Source organism: Ranitomeya imitator, chromosome 1 (assembly GCF_032444005.1).
Source record: "Ranitomeya imitator isolate aRanImi1 chromosome 1, aRanImi1.pri, whole genome shotgun sequence".
NCBI classification, from domain to species: Eukaryota; Metazoa; Chordata; class Amphibia; order Anura; family Dendrobatidae; genus Ranitomeya; species Ranitomeya imitator.
In genome coordinates, this window is record NC_091282.1 from 710,415,467 (window position 1) to 710,437,769 (window position 22,303).

The 22,303-nt window shown below is 42.8% G+C and overlaps 1 protein-coding gene across 4 annotated transcripts in view; it reads left to right on the forward strand.

The window, feature by feature from the left end:
- RALGAPA1 (Ral GTPase activating protein catalytic subunit alpha 1) overlaps positions 1-22,303 on the forward strand; it is a 314,621-nt gene that overhangs the window by 237,960 nt on the left and 54,358 nt on the right. For all 4 annotated transcript variants that reach the window (XM_069732024.1, XM_069732041.1, XM_069732049.1 and 1 more), the window contains exons 34-36: positions 17,192-17,263; positions 19,261-19,384; positions 19,640-19,795. In XM_069732024.1, the coding sequence (XP_069588125.1) occupies positions 17,192-17,263; positions 19,261-19,384; positions 19,640-19,795 (352 nt within the window). The remainder of the gene's footprint in view (positions 1-17,191; positions 17,264-19,260; positions 19,385-19,639; positions 19,796-22,303) is intronic.

The following is a 22,303-nucleotide window of genomic DNA, read 5'->3' on the forward strand; positions in this document are numbered from 1 at the left end:
CCATTTCACCCGATCTGCAGGGACAGGGGGAGTGGTAGTTTAGCCCAGGGGGGGTGGCTTCACCCCCTCGTGGCTACGATCGCTCTGATTGGCTGTTGAAAGTGAAACTGCCAATCAGAGCGATTTGTAATATTTCACCCATTATAACGGGTGAAATATTACAATCCAGCCATGGCCGATGCTGCAATATCATCGGCCATGGCTGGAAATACTAGTGTGCCCCCACCCCACCCCTCCGATCGCCCCCCCACCCCCCCCCCGATCTGGCCGGTACACTGCTCCGGCTCCCCTCCGTCCAGTGCTCCGCTCCCCCCCGTGCTCGTGTCCGCTCCCCCCGTGCTCCAATCACCCCCCCGTGCTCCAATCACCCCCCCTGCACTCCGATCCACCCCCCCCGTGCTCCGTTCCACCCCCCCGTGCTCCGTTCCAGCCCCCCCGTGCTCCGTTCCACGCCCCCCGTGCTCCGTTCCAGCCCCCCCGTGCTCCGTTCCACGCCCCCCACGCTCCGTTCCACCCCTCCCGCGCTCCGATTCCCCCCCCCCCCGTGCTCCGATCCCCCCCCCCCCCCGTGGTCCCCCCCCACCCTATCATACTTACCGATCCAGCCGTGGTCCCGTCCGTCTTCTCCCGGGCGCCGCCATCTTCCAAAATGGCGGGCGCATGCGCAGTGCGCCCGCCGAATCTGCCGGCCGGCAGATTCGTTCCAAAGTGCATTTTGATCACTGAGATATAATCTATCTCAGTGATCAAAATAAAAAAAATAATAAATGACCCCCCCCCTTTGTCACCCCCATAGGTAGGGACAATAAAAAAATAAAGAAATTTTTTTTTTTCCACTAATGTTAGAATAGGGTTAGGGGTAGGGTTAGGGGTAGGGTTAGGGGTAGGGTTAGGGGTAGGGGTAGGGCTAGGGTTAGGGCTAGGGTTAGGGTTAGGGTTAGGAATGTGCACACGTATTCTGGTCCTCTGCGGATTTTTCCGCTGCGGATTTGATAAATCCGCAGTGCTAAACCGCTGCGGATTTATGGCGGATTTACCGCGTTTTTTTCTGCGCATTTCACTGCGGTTTTACAATTGCGATTTTCTATTGGAGCAGTTGTAAAACCGCTGCGGAATCCGCACAAAGAAGTGACATGCTGTGGAATGTAAACCGCTGCGTTTCCGTGCAGTTTTTCCGCAGCATGTGTACAGCGATTTTTGTTTCCCATAGGTTTACATTGAACTGTACACTCATGGGAAACTGCTGCGGATCCGCAGCGTTTTCCGCAGCGTGTGCACATACCTTTAGAATTAGGCTATGTGCACACGGTGCTGATTTGGCTGCGGATTCGCAGCAGTGTTCCATCAGGTTTACAGTACCATGTAAACATATGAAAAACCAAATCCGCTGTGCCCATGGTGCGGAAAATACCGCGCGGGAACGCTGCGTTGTATTTTCCGCAGCATGTCAATTCTTTGTGCGGATTCCGCAGCGTTTTACACCTGTTCCTCAATAGGAATCCGCAGGTGAAATCCGCACAAAAAACACTGGAAATCCGCGGAAAATCCGCAGGTAAAACACAGTGCCTTTTACCCGCAGATTTTTCAAAAATGGTGCGGAAATATCTCACACGAATCCGCAACGTGGGCACATAGCCTTAGGGTTAGGGTTGGAATTAGGGTTGTGGTTAGGGTTAGGGGTGTGTTGGGGTTAGTGTTGTGGTTAGGGGTGTGTTGGGGTTAGGGTTGTGATTAGGATTATGGCTACAGTTGGGATTAGGGTTAGGGGTGTGTTGGGGTTAGTGTTGGAGTTAGAATTGAGGGGTTACCACTGTTTAGGCACATCAGGGGTCTCCAAACGCAACATGGCGCCACCATTGATTCCAGCCAATCTCGTATTCAAAAAGTCAAATGGTGCTCCCTCACTTCCGAGCCCTGACGTGTGCCCAAACAGTGGTTTACCCCCACATATGGGGTACCAGCATACTCAGGACAAACTGCGCAACAATTACTGGGGTCCAATTTCTCCTGTTACCCTTGTGAATCTAAAAAAATGCTTGCTAAAACATAATTTTTGAGGAAAGAAAAATGATTTTTTATTTTCACGGCTCTGCGTTGTAAACGTCTGTGAAGCACTTGGGGGTTCAAAGTGCTCACCACATATCTAGATAAGTTCCTTGGGGGGTCTAGTTTCTAAAATGGGGTCACTTGTGGGGGGTTTCTACTGTTTAGGCACACCAGGGGCTCTGCAAACGCAACGTGACGTCCGCAGACCAGTCCATCAAAGTCTGCATTTCAAAAGTCACTACTTCCCTTCTGAACCCCGACGTGTGCCCAAACAGTAGTTTACCCCCACATATGGGGTATCACCGTACTCAGGAGAAACTGGACAACAAATATTGGGGTCAAATTTCTCCTGTTACCCTTGGGAAAATAAAAAATTCTGGGCTAAATAATTATTTTTGAGGAAAGAAAACGTATTTATTATTTTCACGGCTCTGCATTATAAACTTCTATGAAGCACTTGGGGGTTCAAAGTGCTCACCACACATCTAGATAAGTTCCTTTGGGGGTCTAGTTTCCAAAATGTGGTCACTTGTGGGGGGTTTCTACTGTTAAGCCACATCAGGGGCTCTGCAAACGCAACGTGACGCCCACAGAGCATTCCATCAAAGTCTGCATTTCAAAACGTCACTACTTCACTTCCGAGCCCCGGCATGTGCCCAAACAGTGATTTACCCCCACATATGGGGTATCAGCGTACTCAGGAGAAACTGGACAACAACTTTTGGGGTCAAATTTCTCCTGTTACCCTTGGGAAAATAAAAAATTGCAGGCTAAAAGATCATTTTTGAGAAAATAATTTTTTTTTTTATTTTCATGGCTCTGCGTTATAAACTTCTGTGAAGCACTTGGGGGTTCAAAGTCCTCACCACACATCTAGATTAGTTCCTTTGGGGGTCTAGTTTCTAAAATGGTGTAATTTCTGGGGGATCTCCAATGTTTAGGCACACAGGGGCTCTCCAAACGTGACATGGTGTCCGCTAATGATTGGAGCTAATTTTCCATTTAAAAAGCCAAATGGCGTGCCATCCCTTCCGAGCCCTGCCGTGCGCCCAAACAGTGGTTTACCCCCACATATGGGGTATCAGCGTACTCAGGACAAACTGGACAACAATATTTGGGGTCCAATTTCTCCTATTATCCTTGGCAAAATAGGAAATTCCAGGCTAAAAAATCATTTTTGAGGAAAGAAAAATTATTTTTTATTTTCATGGCTCTGCGTTATAAACTTCTGTGAAGCACCTGGGGGTTTAAAGTGCTCAATATGCATCTAGATAAGTTCCCTGGGGGGTCTAGTTTCCAAAATGGGGTCACTTGTGCGGGAGCTCCAATGTTTAGGCACACAGGGGCTCTCCAAACGCGACATGGTGTCCGCTAACAATTGGAGCTAATTTTCCATTCAAAAAGTCAAATGGCGCGCCTTCTCTTCCGAGCCCTGCCGAGTGCCCAAACAGTGGTTTACCCCCACATATGAGGTATCGGCGTACTCGGGAGAAATTGCCCAACAAATTTTATGATCCATTTTATCCTACTGCCCATGTGAAAATGAAAAAATTGAGGCGAAAAGAATTTTTTTGTGAAAAAAAATTACTTTTTCATTTTTACAGATCAATTTGTGAAGCACCTGAGGGTTTAAAGTGCTCACTAGGCATCTAAATTAGTTCCTTGGGGGGTCTAGTTTCCAAAATGGGGTCACTTGTGGGGGAGCGCCAATGTTTAGGCACACAGGAGCTATCCAAACGCGACATGGTGTCCGCTAACGATGGAAATAATTTTTCATTCAAAAACTCAAATGGCGCTCCTTCCCTTCCGAGCCTTACCATGTGCCCAAACAGTGGTTTACCTCCACATGTGAGGTATTGGTGTACTCAGGAGAAATTGCCCAACACATTTTAGGATCCATTTTATCCTGTTGCCCATGTGAAAATGAAAAAATTGAGGCTAAAAGAATTTTTTTGTGAAAAAAAAGTACTTTTTCATTTTTACGGATCAATTTGTGAAGCACCTGGGGGTTCAAAGTGCTCACTATGCATCTAGATAAGTTCCTTGGGGCGTCTAGTTTCCAAAATGGGGTCACTTGTGGGGGAGCTCCAATTTTTAGGCACACGGGGGCTCTCCAAACGTGACATGGTGTCCGCTAAAGAGTGGAGCCAATTTTTGACTCAAAAAGTCAAATGGCGCTCCTTCCCTTCCAAGCCCTGCCGTGCGCCAAAACAGTGGTTTACCCCCACATATGAGGTATCAGCGTACTCAGAACAAATTGGACAACAACTTTCGTGGTTCAGTTTCTCCTTTTACCATTGGGAAAATAAAAAAATTGTTGCTAAAAGATAATTTTTGTGACTAAAAAGTTAAATGTTCATTTTTTCCTTCCATGTTGCTTCTGCTGCTGTGAAGCACCTGAAGGGTTAATAAACTTCTTGAATGTGGTTTTGAGTACCTTGAGGGGTGCAGTTTTTAGAATGGTGTCACTTTTGGGTATTTTCAGCCAAATAGACCCCTCAAACTGACTTCAAATGTGAGGTGGTCCCTAAAAAAAATGGTTTTGTAAATTTCGTTGTAAAAATGACAAATCGCTGGTCGAATTTTAACCCTTATAACTTCCTAACAAAAAAAAATTTTGTTTCCAAAATTGTGCTGATGTAAAGTAAACATGTGGGAAATGTTATTTATTAACTATTTTGTGTCACATATCTCTCTGGTTTAACAGAATAAAAATTCAAAATGTGAAAATTGCGAAATTTTCAAAATTTTCGCCAAATTTCCGTGTTTATCACAAATAAATGCAGAATTTATTGACCTAAATTTACCACTAACATGAAGCCCAATATGTCACGAAAAAACAATCTCAGAACCGCTAGGATCCGTTGAAGCGTTCCTGAGTTATTACCTCATAAAGGGACACTGGTCAGAATTGCAAAAAACGGCAAGGTCTTTAAGGTCAAAATAGGCTGGGTCTTGAAGGGGTTAACCATTCTTTTAGAAAACGACTTGTGTGCATTTGATACAGTAAAAATATATCTCTTTGTACCGTGTTAGCCAGGAGTTATAGAAATATTAAGGTTTGAGAGTCCTCAGTGGCTGATTCCTTTTAATGGCTAACTGAAGAGATGGTAACAAATCACAAGTTTTTGAGACTACTCGGGTCTCTTTGTCAGGCATAGAATAACACAAAATCTGAATAGTCCCATATTTATACACAACAGAACACAGGTGCATTTGGTCATCGTCTTGCTGCATAACCCCCATTCTCTTGAGATTCAGCTTATAGACAGAACTTTGGACATTTTACTTTAGAATTTGATAGTATAACTTAGAATTTATTATTTTAGCAATGGTGACAAACCGTCCTGGCCCAAATGCAGTAAAACAACGCCAAACCTTGATACTACCACCACCATGTTTCACAGATGGTATGATGTTTAATGTTGTAGCGCAGTGTTACTCTTTCGACTAACATAATGATTCTCAGAAAAAAAGCTCTATTTTGGTCTTTTTAAGTCCACAAAACATAGTTCCAATAGCCTTCTGGCATGTTCATATAATCTTTCACAAACTGATGCAATGTTCTTTTTGACGATCCGTGGCTTTCTCTATGCAATCCTGCAATACACACCATTGTTCAGTGTTTTCCTGAGTTGTGGACTCATGAACATTAACATTAGCTAATAGAGAGGCCTTTAGTTGCTTAAAGGTTAACTTGGTTTCTTTTGTGACCCTTTGGACTATTATAGGCTTGCTTTTGTAGTGATATTTGATGGTCAATGGTCAACCAACAAAGATTGACTTTGGTCATTTTTTGTTGGTTTGCAGTCATAAGGAGCATTCTGTTCATGCACCATCACAGGGAATGACGGCTCTTAAACTAGATTGCGGGAGGCACAGGACACGGACAAGAAGAGTGACCTGTCAGTCATTGACAGGAGACAGGCGGTTGGCGGGGAGAATAGGGAAAGTTGCCTGCTCACTGAACTTGCTGCTCAATCTGAAACATAAACTTAGATTTCTAAAGTAAAGCCATAGTTGTAATCAGAATTACAGTGTCCACACACAGCAGGCATTAGTTTGGGACACGAAAGCCCAATGACAGGTTTCGTTTAAGAGCGCTTTACTGAGCTTTGTATGTGTTTTAGTGCTTTACTACCCAGCCTTATTTAGACCTCCTTCTGTACAGTAGAGCCATGTAACAATGATGAGATGACTCTGCTCATTTTGTCTGGGTCTACAAAGCAAAGCTGGCAAGTGTATTAGTTAACTAGAAGTCTGAATCTGTTATGTGTGCCCTAATGGCCAATGTTGGAACTGCAATGGTTAATTATTTGTGCATGGTAGCACAACCAAAAAATACACTCATATTTAACCCCTTCCCGACCTGTGACACAGCGTATGCGTCATGAAAGTCGGTGCCAATCCGACCTGTGACGCATATGCTGTGTCACAGAAAGATCGCGTCCCTGCAGATCGGGTGAAAGGGTTAACTCCCATTTCACCTGATCTGCAGGGACAGGGGGAGTGGTAGTTTAGCCCAGGGGGGGTGGCTTCACCCCCCGTGGCTACGATCGCTCTGATTGGCTGTTGAAAGTGAAACTGCCAATCAGAGCGATTTGTAATATTTCACCTAAAAATATGGGTGAAACCCATAAAGGCAACAGGTTTCTGCTAATAACCAAGAAAAATTATCTTTCACAATTGGTGCAGAATCCAACCAGAGGAGCAGCACTTTTAGACCTAATACTATCTAATAGACCTGACAGAATAACAAATCTGCAGGTGGTCGGGCATCTAGGAAATAGCGACCACAATATTGTACAGTTTCACCTGTCTTTCACTAGGGGGACTTGTCAGGGAGTCACAAAAACACTGAACTTCAGGAAGGCAAAGTTTGACCAGCTTAGAGATGCCCTTAATCTGGTAGACTGGGACAATATCCTCAGAAATAAGAATACAAATAATAAATGGAAAATGTTTAAGAACATCCTAAATAGGCAGTGTAAGCGGTTTATACCTTGTGGGAATAAAAGGACTAGAAATAGGAAAAACCCAATGTGGCTAAACAAAGAAGTAAGACAGGCAATTAACAGTAAAAAGAAAGCATTTGCACTACTAAAGCAGGATGGCACCATTGAAGCTCTAAAAAACTATAGGGAGAAAAATACTTTATCTAAAAAACTAATTAAAGCTGCCCAAAAAGGAAACAGAGAAGCACATTGCTAAGGAGAGTAAAACTAATCCCAAACTGTTCTTCAACTATATCAATAGTAAAAGAATAAAAACTGAAAATGTAGGCCCCTTAAAAAATAGTGAGGAAAGAATGGTTGTAGATGACGAGGAAAAAGCTAACATATTAAACACCTTCTTCTCCACGGTATTCACGGTGGAAAATGAAATGCTAGGTGAAATCCCAAGAAACAATGAAAACCCTATATTAAGGGTCACCAATCTAACCCAAGAAGAGGTGCGAAACCGGCTAAATAAGATTAAAATAGATAAATCTCCGGGTCCGGATGGCATACACCCACGAGTACTAAGAGAACTAAGTAATGTAATAGATAAACCATTATTTCTTATTTTTAGGGACTCTATAGCGACAGGGTCTGTTCCGCAGGATTGGCGCATAGCAAATGTGGTGCCAATATTCAAAAAGGGCTCTAAAAGTGAACCTGGAAATTATAGGCCAGTAAGTCTAACCTCTGTTGTTGGTAAAATATTTGAAGGGTTTCTGAGGGATGTTATTCTGGATTATCTCAATGAGAATAACTGTTTAACTCCATATCAGCATGGGTTTATGAGAAATCGCTCCTGTCAAACCAATCTAATCAGTTTTTATGAAGAGGTAAGCTATAGGCTGGACCACGGTGAGTCATTGGACGTGGTATATCTAGATTTTTCCAAAGCGTTTGATACCGTGCCGCACAAGAGGTTGGTACACAAAATGAGAATGCTTGGTCTGGGGGAAAATGTGTGTAAATGGGTTAGTAACTGGCTTAGTGATAGAAAGCAGAGGGTGGTTATAAATGGTATAGTCTCTAACTGGGTCGCTGTGACCAGTGGGGTACCGCAGGGGTCAGTATTGGGACCTGTTCTCTTCAACATATTCATTAATGATCTGGTAGAAGGTTTACACAGTAAAATATCGATATTTGCAGATGATACAAAACTATGTAAAGCAGTTAATACAAGAGAAGATAGTATTCTGCTACAGATGGATCTGGATAAGTTGGAAACTTGGGCTGAAAGGTGGCAGATGAGGTTTAACAATGATAAATGTAAGGTTATACACATGGGAAGAAGGAATCAATATCACCATTACACACTGAATGGGAAACCACTGGGTAAATCTGACAGGGAGAAGGACTTGGGGATCCTAGTTAATGATAAACTTACCTGGAGCAGCCAGTGCCAGGCAGCAGCTGCCAAGGCAAACAGGGTCATGGGGTGCATTAAAAGAGGTCTGGATACACATGATGAGAGCATTATACTGCCTCTGTACAAATCCCTAGTTAGACCGCAAATGGAGTACTGTGTCCAGTTTTGGGCACCGGTGCTCAGGAAGGATATTATGGAACTAGAGAGAGTACAAAGGAGGGCAACAAAATTAATAAAGGGGATGGGAGAACTACAATACCCAGATAGATTAGCGAAATTAGGATTATTTAGTCTAGAAAAAAGACGACTGAGGGGCGATCTAATAACCATGTATAAGTGTATAAGGGGACAATACAAATATCTCACTGAGGATCTGTTTATACCAAGGAAGGTGACGGGCACAAGGGGGCATTCTTTGCGTCTGGAGGAGAGAAGGTTTTTCCACCAACATAGAAGAGGATTCTTTACTGTTAGGGCAGTGAGAATCTGGAATTGCTTGCCTGAGGAGGTGGTGATGGCGAACTCAGTCGAGGGGTTCAAGAGAGGCCTGGATGTCTTCCTGGAGCAGAACAATATTGTATCATACAATTAGGTTCTGTAGAAGGACGTAGATCTGGGGATTTATTATGATGGAATATAGGCTGAACTGGATGGACAAATGTCTTTTTTCGGCCTTACTAACTATGTTACTATGTTACCTAAAAAACTGGTAAAATATTACAATCCAGCCATGGCCGATGCTGCAATATCATCGGCCATGGCTGGAAACACTTATGTTTCCCATAGGTTTACATTGAACTGTAAACTCATGGGAAACTGCTGCGGATCCGCAGCGTTTTCCGCAGCGTGTGCACATACCTTTAGAATTAGGCTATGTGCACACGGTGTGGATTTGGCTGCGGATCCGCAGCAGTGTTCCATCAGGTTTACAGTACCATGTAAACATATGGAAAACCAAATCCGCTGTGCCCATGGTGCGGAAAATACCACGCGGAAACGCTGCGTTGTATTTTCCGCAGCATGTCAATTCTTTGTGCGGATTCCGCAGCGTTTTACACCTGTTCCTCCACACTGGCAATCCGCGGTAAATCCGCAGGTAAAACGCAGTGCCTTTTACCCGCGGATTTTTCAAAAACGGTGCTGAAAAATCTCATACGAATCTGCAACGTTGGCACATAGCCTTACGGTTAGGGTTGGGTTGGAATTAGGGTTGTGGTTAGGGTTAGGGGTGTGTTGGGGTTAGGGTTGTGGTTAGGGGTGTGTTGGGGTTAGGGCTGTGATTAGGGTTATGGCTACAGTTGGGATAAGGGTTAGGGGTGTGTTGGGGTTAGTGTTGGAGTTAGAATTGAGGGGTTTCCACTGTTTAGGCACATCAGGGGGTCTCCAAACGCAACATGGCGCCACGATTGATTCCAGCCAATCTTGTATTCAAAAAGTCAAATGGTGCTCCCTCACTTCCGAGCCCCGACGTGTGCCCAAACAGTGGTTTACCCCTACATATGGGGTACCAGCATACTCAGGACAAACTGCGCAACAATTATTGGGGTCCAAATTCTCCTGTTACCCTTGAGAAAATAAAAAATTGCTTGCTAAAACATCATTTTTGAGGAAAGAAAAATGATTTTTTATTTTCACGGCTCTGCGTTGTAAACGTCTGTGAAGCACTTGGGGGTTCAAAGTGCTCACCACATATCTAGATAAGTTCCTTTGGGGGTCTAGTTTCCAAAATGGGGTCATTTGTGGGGGGTTTCTACTGTTTAGGCACACCAGGGGCTCTGCAAACGCAACATGACGTCCGCAGACCAGTCCATCAAAGTCTGCATTTCAAAAGTCACTACTTCCCTTCTGAGCCCCGACGTGTGCCCAAACAGTGGTTTACCCCCACACATGGGGTATCAGCGTACTCAGGAGAAACTGGACAACAACTTTTGGCGTCCAATTTCTCCTGTAACCCTTGGGAAAATAAAAAATTCTGGGCTAAAAAATTATTTTTGAGGAAAGAAAACGTATTTATTATTTTCACGGCTCTGCGTTATCAACTTCTGTAAAGCACTTGGGGGTTGAAAGTGCTCACCACATATCTAGATAAGTTCCTTTGGGGGTCTAGTTTCCAAAATGGGGTCATTTGTGGGGGGTTTCTACTGTTTAGGCACACCAGGGGCTCTGCAAACGCAACGTGACGCCCGCAGACCATTCCATCAAAGTCTGCATTTCAAAAGTCACTACTTCCCTTCTGAGCCCCGACGTGTGCCCAAACAGTGGTTTACCCCCACACATGGGGTATCAGCTTACTCAGGAGAAACTGGACAACAACTTTTGGGGTCCAATATCTCCTGTAACCCTTGGGAAAATAAAAAATTCTGGGCTAAAAAATTATTTTTGAGGAAAGAAAACGTATTTATTATTTTCACGGCTCTGCGTTATAAACTTCTGTGAAGCACTTGGGGGTTCAAAGTGCTCACCTCACATCTAGATAAGTTCCTTTCGGGGTCTAGTTTCCAAAATGGGGTCACTTGTGGGGGGTTTCTACTGTTTAGCCACATCAGGGGCTCTGCAAACGCGACATGGTGTCCGCTAATGATTGGAGCTAATTTTCCATTTAAAAAGCCAAATTGCGTGCCTTCCCTTCTGAGCCCTGCCGTGCGCCCAAACAGTGGTTTACCCCCACATATGGGGTATCTGCGTACTCAGGACAAACTGGACAACAACATTTGTGGTCCAATTTCTCCTATTACCATTGGCAAAATAGGAAATTCCAGGCTAAAAAATCATTTTTGAGAAAAGAAAAATTATTTTTTATTTTCATGGCTCTGCATTATAAACTTCTGTGAAGCACCTGGGGGTTTAAAGTGCTCAGCATGCATCTAGATAAGTTCCTTGAGGGGTCTAGTTTCCAAAATGGGGTCACTTGTGGGGGAGCTCCAATGCATAGGCACACAGGGGCTCTCCAAACGCGACATGGTGTCCGCTAACAATTGGAGTTAATTTTCCATTCAAAAAGTCAAAAGGCGCGCCTTCCCTTCCGAGCCCTGCCGTGTGCCCAAACAGTAGTTTACCCCCACATATGAGGTATCGGCGTACTCGGGAGAAATTGCTCAACAAATTTTATGATCCATTTTATCCTATTGCCCATGTGAAAATGAAAAAATTGAAGCGAAAATAAATTTTTTGTGAAAAAAAAGTACTTTTTCATTTTTACGGATCAATTTGTGAAGCACCTGTGGGTTTAAAGGGCTCACTAGGCATCTAGATAAGTTCCTTGGGGGGTCCAGTTTCCAAAATGGGGTCACTTGTGGGGGAGCTCCAATGTTTAGGCACACAGGGTCTCTCCAAACGCGACATGGTGTCCGCTAAAGAGTGCAGCCAATTTTTCATTCAAAAAGTCAAATGGCGCTCCTTCCCTTCCAAGCCCTGCCGTGCGCCCAAACAGTGGTTTACCCCCACATATGAGGTATCAGCGTACTCAGGACAAATTGGACAACAACTTACATTGTTCAGTTTCTCCTTTTACCATTGGGAAAATAAAAAAATTGTTGCTGAAAGATCATTTTTGTGACTAAAAAGTTAAATGTTCATTTTTTCCTTCCATGTTGCTTCTGCTGCTGTGAAGCACCTGAAGGGTTAATAAACTTCTTGAATGTGGTTTTGTGCACCTTGAGGGGTGCAGTTTTTAGAATGGTGTCACTTTTGGGTATTTTCAGCCATATAGACCCCTCAAACTGACTTCAAATGTGAGGTGGTCCCTAAAGAAATGGTTTTGTAAATTTCGTTGTAAAAATGAGAAATCGCTGGTCAAATTTTAACCCTTATAACTTCCTAGCGAAAAAATATTTTGTTTCCAAAATTGTGCTGATGTAAAGTAGACATGTGGGAAATGTTATTTGTTAACTATTTTGTGTCACATAACTCTCTGGTTTTACAGAATAAAAATTCAAAATGTAAAAATTGCGAAATTTTCAAAATTTTCGCCAAATTTCCGTTTTTATCACAAATAAACACAGAATTTATTGACCTAAATTTACCACTAACACGAAGCCCAATATGTCACGAAAAAACAATCTCAGAACCGCTAGGATCCATTGAAGCGTTCCTGAGTTATTACCTCATAAAGGGACACTGGTCAGAATTGCAAAAAACGGCAAGGTCTTTAAGGTCAAAATAGGCTGGGTCATGAAGGGGTTAAATGCTAGGGACATTTTCTCACCAATCTGTTGAAGTGACAAAATTACTCAGATAACATGTAAACCGTCTTTAGAATTGCTGCTAGATATACTATGACTTGTGTAAATGGAAACCTTGTGTATTCAGAGTGACTTTATTATCATGCATTTACTTCTGTTTAATGACTAAGTGTAAAAGTAGATAAATAGGTCTACAAACATCACATAGACACAACTTCTGTACAGAAAGATGTGGTGCAAGCCCTATCTTCTGATCAGTAGATGGCTTAAGATTTTTTAGGGGCTTGGTCACCATTAAACCACTTGAAAGAGAGATTTGATCTATTTTGTTCCTTAACCCCTTAAGGTGGTTTGCACATTAATGACCTGGCCAATTTTTACAATTCTGACCACTGTCCCTTTATAAGGTTATAACTCTGGAACGCTTCAACAGATCCTGATGATTCTGACATTGTTTTCTCGTGACATATTGTACTTCATGATAGTGGTAAAATTTCTTTGATATTACCTGCGTTTATTTGTGGAAAAATTTTTTCGCAATTTTCCAACTTTGAATTTTTATCCCCTTAAATCACAGAGCTATGTCACACAAAATACTTAATAAGTAACATTTCCCACATGTCTACTTTACATCAGCACAATTTTGGAACGAAAATTTTTTTGTTAGGGAGTTATAAGGGTTAAAATTTGACTAGCAATTTCTCATTTTTACAACACCATTTTTTTTTTAGGGACCACATCTCATTTGAAGTCATTTTGAGGGGTCTATATGATAGAAAATAACCAAGTGTGACACCATTCTAAAAACTGCACCCCTCAAGGTGCTCAAAACCACATTCAAGAAGTTTATTAACCCTTCAGGTATTTCACAGGAATTTTTGGAATGTTTAAATAAAAATGAACATTTAACTTTTTTTTCACACAAAATTTACTTCAGCTCCAATTTGTTTTATTTTACCAAGGGTAACAGGAGAAAACGGACCCCAAAAGTTGTTGTACTATTTGTCCTGAGTAATCCGATACCCCCAGGTGAACCACTGTTTGGGCGCATGACAGAGCTCGGAAGGGAAGGAGCGCTATTTGACTTTTCAATGCAAAACTGACAGGAATTGAGATGGGATGCCATGTTGCTTTTGGAGAGCCCCTGATGTGCCTAAACATTGAAACCCCCATACAAGTGACACCATTTTGGAAAGTAGACCCCCTAAGGAACTTATCTAGATGTTTGTTGAGCACTTTGACCCACCAAGTGCTTCACAGAAGTTTATAATGCAGAGCCGTAAATATAAAAAATCATATTTTTTCACAAAAAATGATTTTATCGCCCCCAATTTTTTATTTTCCCAAGGGTAAGAGAAGAAATTGGACCCCAAAAGTTGTTGTGCAATTTGTCCTGAGTACACTGATACCCCATATGTGGGGGTAAACCACTTTTTGGGCGCATGGCAGAGCTCAGAAGGGAAGGAGCGCCGTTTTACTTTTCATTGCATAATTGACTGGAATTGAGATGGGACGCCATGTTGCGTTTGGAGAGCCACTGATGTGCCTAAACATTGAAACCCCCCACAAGTGACCCCATTTTGGAAAGAAGACCCCCTAAGGAACTTATCTAGATGTGTGTTGAGCACTTTGACCCACCAAGTGCTTCACAGAAGTTTATAATGCAGAGCTGTAAAAATAAAAAATCATATTTTTTCACAAAAATGATCTTTTGCCCCCAATTTTTTATTTTCCCAAGGGTAAGAGAAGAAATTGGACCCCAAAAGTTGTTGTGCAATTTGTCCTGAGTACGCTGATACCCCATATGTGGGGGTAAACCACTGTTTGGGTGCATGGCAGAGCTCAGAAGGAAAGGAGCGTCGTTTTACTTTTCAATGCAAAATTGACTGGAATTGAGATGGGGCGCCATGTTGCGTTTGGAGAGCCACTGATGTGCCTAAACAGTGAAACCCCCCAAAAGTGACACAATTTTGGAAAGTAGACCCTCTAAGGAACTTATCTAGATGTGTTGTGAGAGCTTTGAACCCCCTAGTGTTTCACTACAGTTTATAACACAGCCGTGAAAATAAAAAATCATTTTTTTTCCACAAAAATTATATTTAGACCCCAGTTTTGTATTTTCCCAAGGGTAACAGGAGAAATTTGACCCCAAAAGTTGCTGTCCAATTTGTCCTGAGTACGCTGATACCCCATATGTGGGGGGAACCGCCGTTTGGGCGCATGGCAGAGCTCGAAAGGGAAGGAGCGCCATTTGGAATGCAGACTTAGATGGATTGGTCTGCAGGCGTCACGTTGCATTTGCAGAGCCCCTGGTGTAACTAAACAGTAGAAACCCCCCACAAGTGACCCCATATTTGAAACTAGACCCCTCAAGGAACTTATCTAGATGTGTTGTGAGAACTTTGAAATAAAACATCATTTTTTTCCCACAAAAAATGTTTTTTAGCCCCCCAAATTTTTATTTTCCCAATGGTAACCGGAGAAATTGGACCCCAAAAGTTGTTGTCCAATTTGTCCTGAGTACGCTGATGACCCATGTGTTGGGGTAAACCCCTGTTTGGGCGCACGGGAGAGCTCGGAATGGAAGGAGCACTGTTTTACTTTTTCAACGCATAATAGGCTGGAATTGAGATCGGACGCCATGTCGCGTTTGGAGAGCCCCTGATGTGCCTAAACAGTGGAAACCCCCAATTCTAACTGAAACCCTAGCCCCAACCCTAGCCCTAACCTTAGCTCTAATCCTAACCCTAGCCCTAATCCTAACCCTAATTTTTTTAATTTTTATTATTTTTCCCTAAGGGGGTGATGAAGGGGGGTTTGATTTACTTTTATAGCGTTTTTTTAGCGGATTTTTATGATTAGCAGCCATCACAGACTAAAAAACGCTTTTTATTGCAAAAAATAGTTTTTGCGTCTCCACATTTTGAGAGCTATAATTTTTTCATATTTTGGTCCTTAGAGTCATGTGAGGTATTGTTTTTTGCGGGACGAGTTGACGTTTTTAATGGTAACATTTTCGGGCACGTGACATTTTTTGATCGCTTTTTATTCCGATTTTTGTGAGGCAGAATGACCAAAAACCAGCTATTCATGAATTTCTTTTTGGGGGGTCGTTTATATCGTTCCACGTTTGGTAAAATGGATAAAGCAGTTTTATTCTTCGGGTCAGTACGATTACACCGATACCTCATTTATATCATTTTTTTATGTTTTGGCGCTTTTATACGATAAAAACTATTTTATAGAAAAAAAAATTATTTTTGCATCGCTTTATTCTGAGGACTATAACTTTTTTTGCTGATGATGCTGTATGGCGGCTCGTTTTTTGCAGGACATGATGACGTTTTCAGCGGTGCCATGGTTAAATATATCTGTCTTTTTGATCGCGTGTTATTCCACTTTTTGTTCGGCGGTATGATAATAAAGCGTTGTTTTTGCCTTGTTTTTTTTTTTACCGCGTTCACTGAAGGGGTTAACTAGCGGGACAGTTTTATAGGTGGGGTCATTCCGGACGCTGCGATACTAAATATGTGTACTTTTATTGTTTTTTTTTTTGTATTATTCAGATAAAGAAATGTATTTATGGGAACAATTTTTTTTTTTCTTTATTTAGGTTTTTTTTTTTTTTTTTACTTTATAACATTGCCCCAGGCTGGTAAGCCACCTCCCTGCAGGACCCAGATGTAGATGTAGCCCCGCGGCCATTTTGGAGACGGGGCCTGCAGGGAGGAGACGCTCGGTTCAAGGTGAGCACATCGCCTTGTACCGAGGGTCTCAGGGAAGCACTCAGGGAGCCCCCTCCCTGCGCAATGCTTCCCTGTACTGCTGGAAAGCTGCGATCATGTTTGATCGCAGTGTTCCGAGGGTTAATGTGCCAGGGGCGGTCCGTGATCGCTCCTGGCACATAGTGCCGGATGTCAGCTGCGATAGCTGACACCCGGCCGCGCTCCCCCCATGAGCGCGGCCGATCGCATATGACGTACTATCCCGTCACTGGTGATTAAGTCCCAGGTCACCTCGACAGGATAGTACGTCATATGGGATTAAGGGGTTAAAGAGTACCGTAACCATTATTTTAAATGTTATTTCATAAATCAATAGTACACATGAAAATAAGCAACTCTGTATTATATGTTATCAGAGAAATCTGCTTCTTTTACCTCTTAGATTAATTGTGCATTCTCATTTCAATATTAAAATCTGTATTCGGTGAAAACAGACTTTCCTATAACTTAGGAGATAACAGTTGATGCTTTTAAAATTCTATGGAGGTGGGAGGAGCTAGAATAGAACACAGACACAGTTCTCCATAAACTGCATGAGCACCAACTGTCCTCTCCTATATCGGTAATGGGAAAATCAGTCTTCACTGAATATAGATTTTACCCATGAAATGAGAATTTGGATAATCAGTTATCATTTCTGGTGGAGAAAGAAACAGATTTCTTTCTTTCCATGTGTACTATTGATTTGTGGGGGAAAAAGTTACAGCTTCAATTACACTTTAAATAATTCACTATATGGGGCCTAAAATGTTTATATAGCATGACACTACAATAAATGCCAAGTTCATATACTTAATTTTTTGCCTTATTTTGCAGGAGAAGCTTTCACTTGCTCAAGAAAAATGAGAAATTACTTCGGGAGCTGAGAAATCTGGACTCCAGGCAATGGTGAGAGTGGCCTTGGAGTTTGGGGATTTTCTTCAATTTGCCATCTGATATGGGAACCAGGGCTGTGTAGTCAGTAAGCCAAACCACTGACCCCACAGCACTGGTCACTACTGAGCATGTACATAAAGTGCAGCAGAGATTCATCTCATCTACGACTCCACAGCCCTGGTCACTACTGAGCATGTCTATAAAGTGCAGCACAGATTCATCTCATCTGCGACTCCACAACACTGGTCACTACTGAGCATGTCTATAAAGTGCAGCACAGATTCATCTCATCTGCGACTCCACAACACTGGTCACTACTGAGCATGTCTATAAAGTGCAGCACAGATTCATCTCATCTACAACTCCACAGCACTGGTCACTACTGAGCATGTCTATAAAGTGCAGCACAGATTCATCTCATCTACGACTCCACAGCCCTGGTCACTACTGAGCATGTCTATAAAGTGCAGCACAGATTCATCTCATCTACGACTCCACAACACTGGTCACTACTGAGCATGTCTATAAAGTGCAGCACAGATTCATCTCATCTACAACTCCACAGCACTGGTCACTACTGAGCATGTCTATAAAGTGCAGCACAGATTCATCTCATCTACAACTCCACAGCACTGGTCACTACTGAGCATGTACATAATGTGCAGCACAGATTCATCTAAACTAGAGCCCAGATCCTTACATCAGGAACAGAACAGACATTTATAGGACATTTCATAACTTTCACAAATTCTTATGAAAACCTATACAGCACATCCTGCACTGAACTACTGCACCCAATGTGTGATATACTTTAGGAGTCGGAGTCAGTCCATTTTATACCAACTCCACCAAAATGGACACGGAATCCAAAGCCCTGAGAATTCTGATGATTTACTACTTGTTTCCTAAAGAGAACTGGATGACAATCTTAACCCCTTAATAAGCATAAATACCCCTTTTTTTAACCTGAAGAATAAGAGAACAACGTTCCCCTATGGGTAAAAAGCGGCGGCTGTTAGCAACACACTATAGCCAACACCTTGCTGCATCAGCCACAATTTGTGTTTGTTCTGATCTTAGCCGTTTAACCCCCTAGAAGCCTCTCTCAATAGTGTCAGCAGCATTTACATGGTTAACAGAGGGAGGGGTGCTCACTTTATGACCATCAACGCCCTATAATCGCGATCAAATGGTCATAATGGTTGCCATTGCGATTTGAGTCCAAGTAATGACAGTTGGGGTCTGCACCGCACAGATGACGTCACCCCAGGCCAGCGAATCAAACACCATGCAGTGGAAACTGGAAGCTCAGGAAGTTTGTGCAGCTCCTGTCCACGGCCACAGAGCACTGACCTGGACCGGAGTTACGGAAAGTGATCCGCTCTTCTCTAACTATGACCATAGGAAAAGGAAATCTATTAGCTCCTGCTCATACAAGATGAAGGAATATGTTCTATACGTTTGCAGTGAATCTTCAGGAAAAAAAATCTGTAGTGCATGTGATAATTTTTTTTTTGCAACTCAAATTTATGTTGCACTTTTTTCCTTTGGGTTTTAAAGGGAACCTGTCAGCAGTTTTTACTATGTAATCTGAAAGCATCATGATGTAGGGGCAGGGAGCCTGATTTCAGTGATGTTTCACTTACTCAGCTGATAATTTTGATAGAATCCCTGTTTTATCTGCTGCAAATGTACCATGCGTAAGAATGCTGAGCTGTGTATAACCCCACCCACACACCTGATTGGGCGTGTACACAGGAAGCTGCCTATCAGTGGTGGGGGCGGGGCTACCCAATTAACTGGACTGCCTGGCATGTGCACCTTGTCTTGCAGTGATAATCCCCATGCTGATAAAAAACTGATAATATCCCATTCCCGGAGTCAGGCTCTTTCCCCCTACATCATGCTGCTCTCAGATTATGCAGTACATACCCGCTGAAAGTTCCCTTTTATAGAGTGTTCAATTTTTACTTTTTTTCTCTTTATTATTTTTTATTTTTCTTTCTCAGCCGTGAAACCCACAAAATAGCGGTTTTCTACATTGCCGATGGGCAGGAGGACAAGCACTCAATACTCTCTAACACTGGCGGCAGTCAGGATTATGAGGACTTTGTGGCTGGGCTTGGATGGGAGGTAGGTCTCCACTTTAGTGTCTTTTCTTACAGAGTTTTCTACCTAAATAGTCCTGTCCCTAATACGTATGCCCAGAATGTGACATCATTTTCTTCTCGCTGTATTTTTATAATGCAGAGAATCTGACAATATACAATATTGCCACATGTGCACTATGTAACCGAGCGGTGTATAAGAAATCATATTTTTTATGTTCTCATTACAAGGAAGATCTATGATAGATGATTCACCAAGTAATATATGATGTGTCTGCAGGTGAATTTGGCTAACCACTGCGGCTTCCTGGGGGGGCTCCAGAGGAACAAGAGCACTGGACTGAGCACCCCGTATTTTACCACTTCTATTGTAGAAGTCATGTTTCATGTCTCTACTCGGATGCTTTCTGACTCAGATGACTGTTTAACAAAAAAGGTAAGTGTGACGTTACATGACCTGACTCCGGATTTTATAGGTAATTGAGGAAATGTTGATTCATTCTTAAGGGCAACCTGTAAAGTTGAAACTTGTTTCTGATCCGCAAGTAGAATGTTGTAGAGAAGGAGGAGCTGATCGGATTGAAACACATTTTTATGGGAAAACTTTCAGTAAAATTTGCATTTTATTAGTTGAAATTCGGGTGTTTGTATGAGTCCAGGGTGCGGTCCTATACAGTGATTGACTATCTTCCCTGTATGATTGTGCATTTAGAGCTAGCTGACAATCACCAAGTAGGACCTCCCACTGGACTCATGCATGCAAACACCCAGTGGGAAATCTAATTCAGTGATTGACAGTCTTTTCAGTATGGCTGATAGTTTAGAGATAGCTATCAATCACCCGGAAGAAGCTCTGGGCGAAACGCGCGTCGGGGTGCACTCTGAACCACTTGGTCTGCTGGGAGATTTATCTCCAAAGGTATATACTGCATTTTATATATAACGATTGTATATGCTAGCTATTGGTGGCCAACCTCTGCATGTGATTACATATGAATAGGAATAACTCTATATGGATTGTCATTACCCTAGACTTATACCTAGTAGGATCTAAAGAATATTATGGTGACACATGCAACCTTTTTTGAGGGCTGTGTCTTGCATATTATCACACAGTGGTATAATGTTAATGGGTATAATTGATAGAACAGTAATAGCTAATGATTTTATCTTTACGCTAGATTATACTACCTAACTAGGTTGCAGACATTGTGGCATTATTGTGGAGTTGTTACCCCATTGTTCCCCTTGGAACACTCTGTTCTTTTGATATAGTTGTTTTTGGTGATTTTATGCATTAATGAAGAATTATAAAATAATAATCTCTTATTATATGGTTCTCTTCTTGCGGCTAAGTTAATCTAAGTCCGCTTTTGGTTTATATCTATTCTTGAAGTGCCATAGTTGTTTACAATTGGACATATTTTGGTATGTAATACATACACATATATACATGCGCGCACACACACATTATACATATATTTATATATATTTATGTTTAAATAATATGTGTGTTCATGGTATATAAAGGGGGTGTATATATCTATATATATAATTGTCTAAGGGGTACTTCCGTCTTTCTGTCGGCAACTTCTGTAACGGAAATCCCGCGTCGCTGATTGGTCTCGCCAGCTGCCTGTCATGGCTGCCGCGACCAATCAGCGAAGGGCACAGTCCGATTGGTCCCTCCCCTACTCCCCTGCAGTCAGTGCCCGGCCCCCGCTCCATAATCCCCTCCAGTCACCGCTCACACAGGGTTAATGCCAGCGATAATGGACCGCCGGTACCGCACTCCGTTACCGCTGCTATTAACCCTGTGTGTCCCCAACTTTTTTACTATTGATGCTGCCTATGTAGCATCAATAATAAAAAGATGTAATGTTAAAAATAATAAAAAAGCAAAAAACCTGCTTTCTCCTTCGCCTCATTGGGGGACACAGACCATGGGTGTATGCTGCTGCCACCAGGAGGCTGACACTAAGTAATACAAAGAAAAAGTTAGCTCCTCCCCTGCAGTATACACCCTCCTGCTGGCTCCCAGCTAACCAGTTCTTCCGTCGTCCGACGATGCGCTCGCATCGGCCGCCATCTTCCGTTCCCAGAGATGCATTGCGAAATTACCTAGAAGACTTAGCAGTCTCGCGAGACCGCTAAGTCATCTGGGTAATTTCGCAATGCATCCTGGGAACGGAAGATGGCGGCAGCTGCGCATGCATCGCCAGAGTTTCGCTGAATCCCAGAGGGTGAGTATATAACTATTTACTTGGTCTTCTCCCGACTTTGCTCAGTGGATGACTTCACAAACTCCCCTCTCCCGCTCTCTGACCACAACCTTCTTTCATTCTCTATCAAGAACTGCCATCCCGCTCAGGTCACCCCCACTTTCCACACCTATAGAAACATACAGGCCATTAACACCCAGAAACTTATGATGAACTTGCAGTCCTCATTGGCCCCTATTTCCTCCATCTTATGTCCTGATTCTGCATTGAAGCATTACAATGAAACCCTGCAAAGTGCTCTGGATGAAGCTGCTCCTCCTATACATAAAACAACTCGGCACAGACGGCAACAACCGTGGCACACGCTGCAAACACGTTTCCTGCAGCGGTGCTCCAGGTGCGCAGAACGTCTGTGGAGAAAATCTAATCTACCCGAAGATTTCATCCATTATAAGTTCATGCTAAAGACATACAATTCTGCCCTTCACCTCTCCAAACAAACCTACTTCAACACCCTCATCACCTCCCTGTCCAATAACCCTAAACGTCTCTTTGACACGTTCCAGTCCCTACTCAACCCAAGAGAGCAGGCCCCAACCACGGATCTCCGTGCTGACGATCTGGCCAATTACTTCAAAGAAAAAATTGACCACATTCGACAGGAAATCATCTCCCAATCTCTTCATACCATGCACTGTCCTCCCTCCCCCACTGCATCTAGT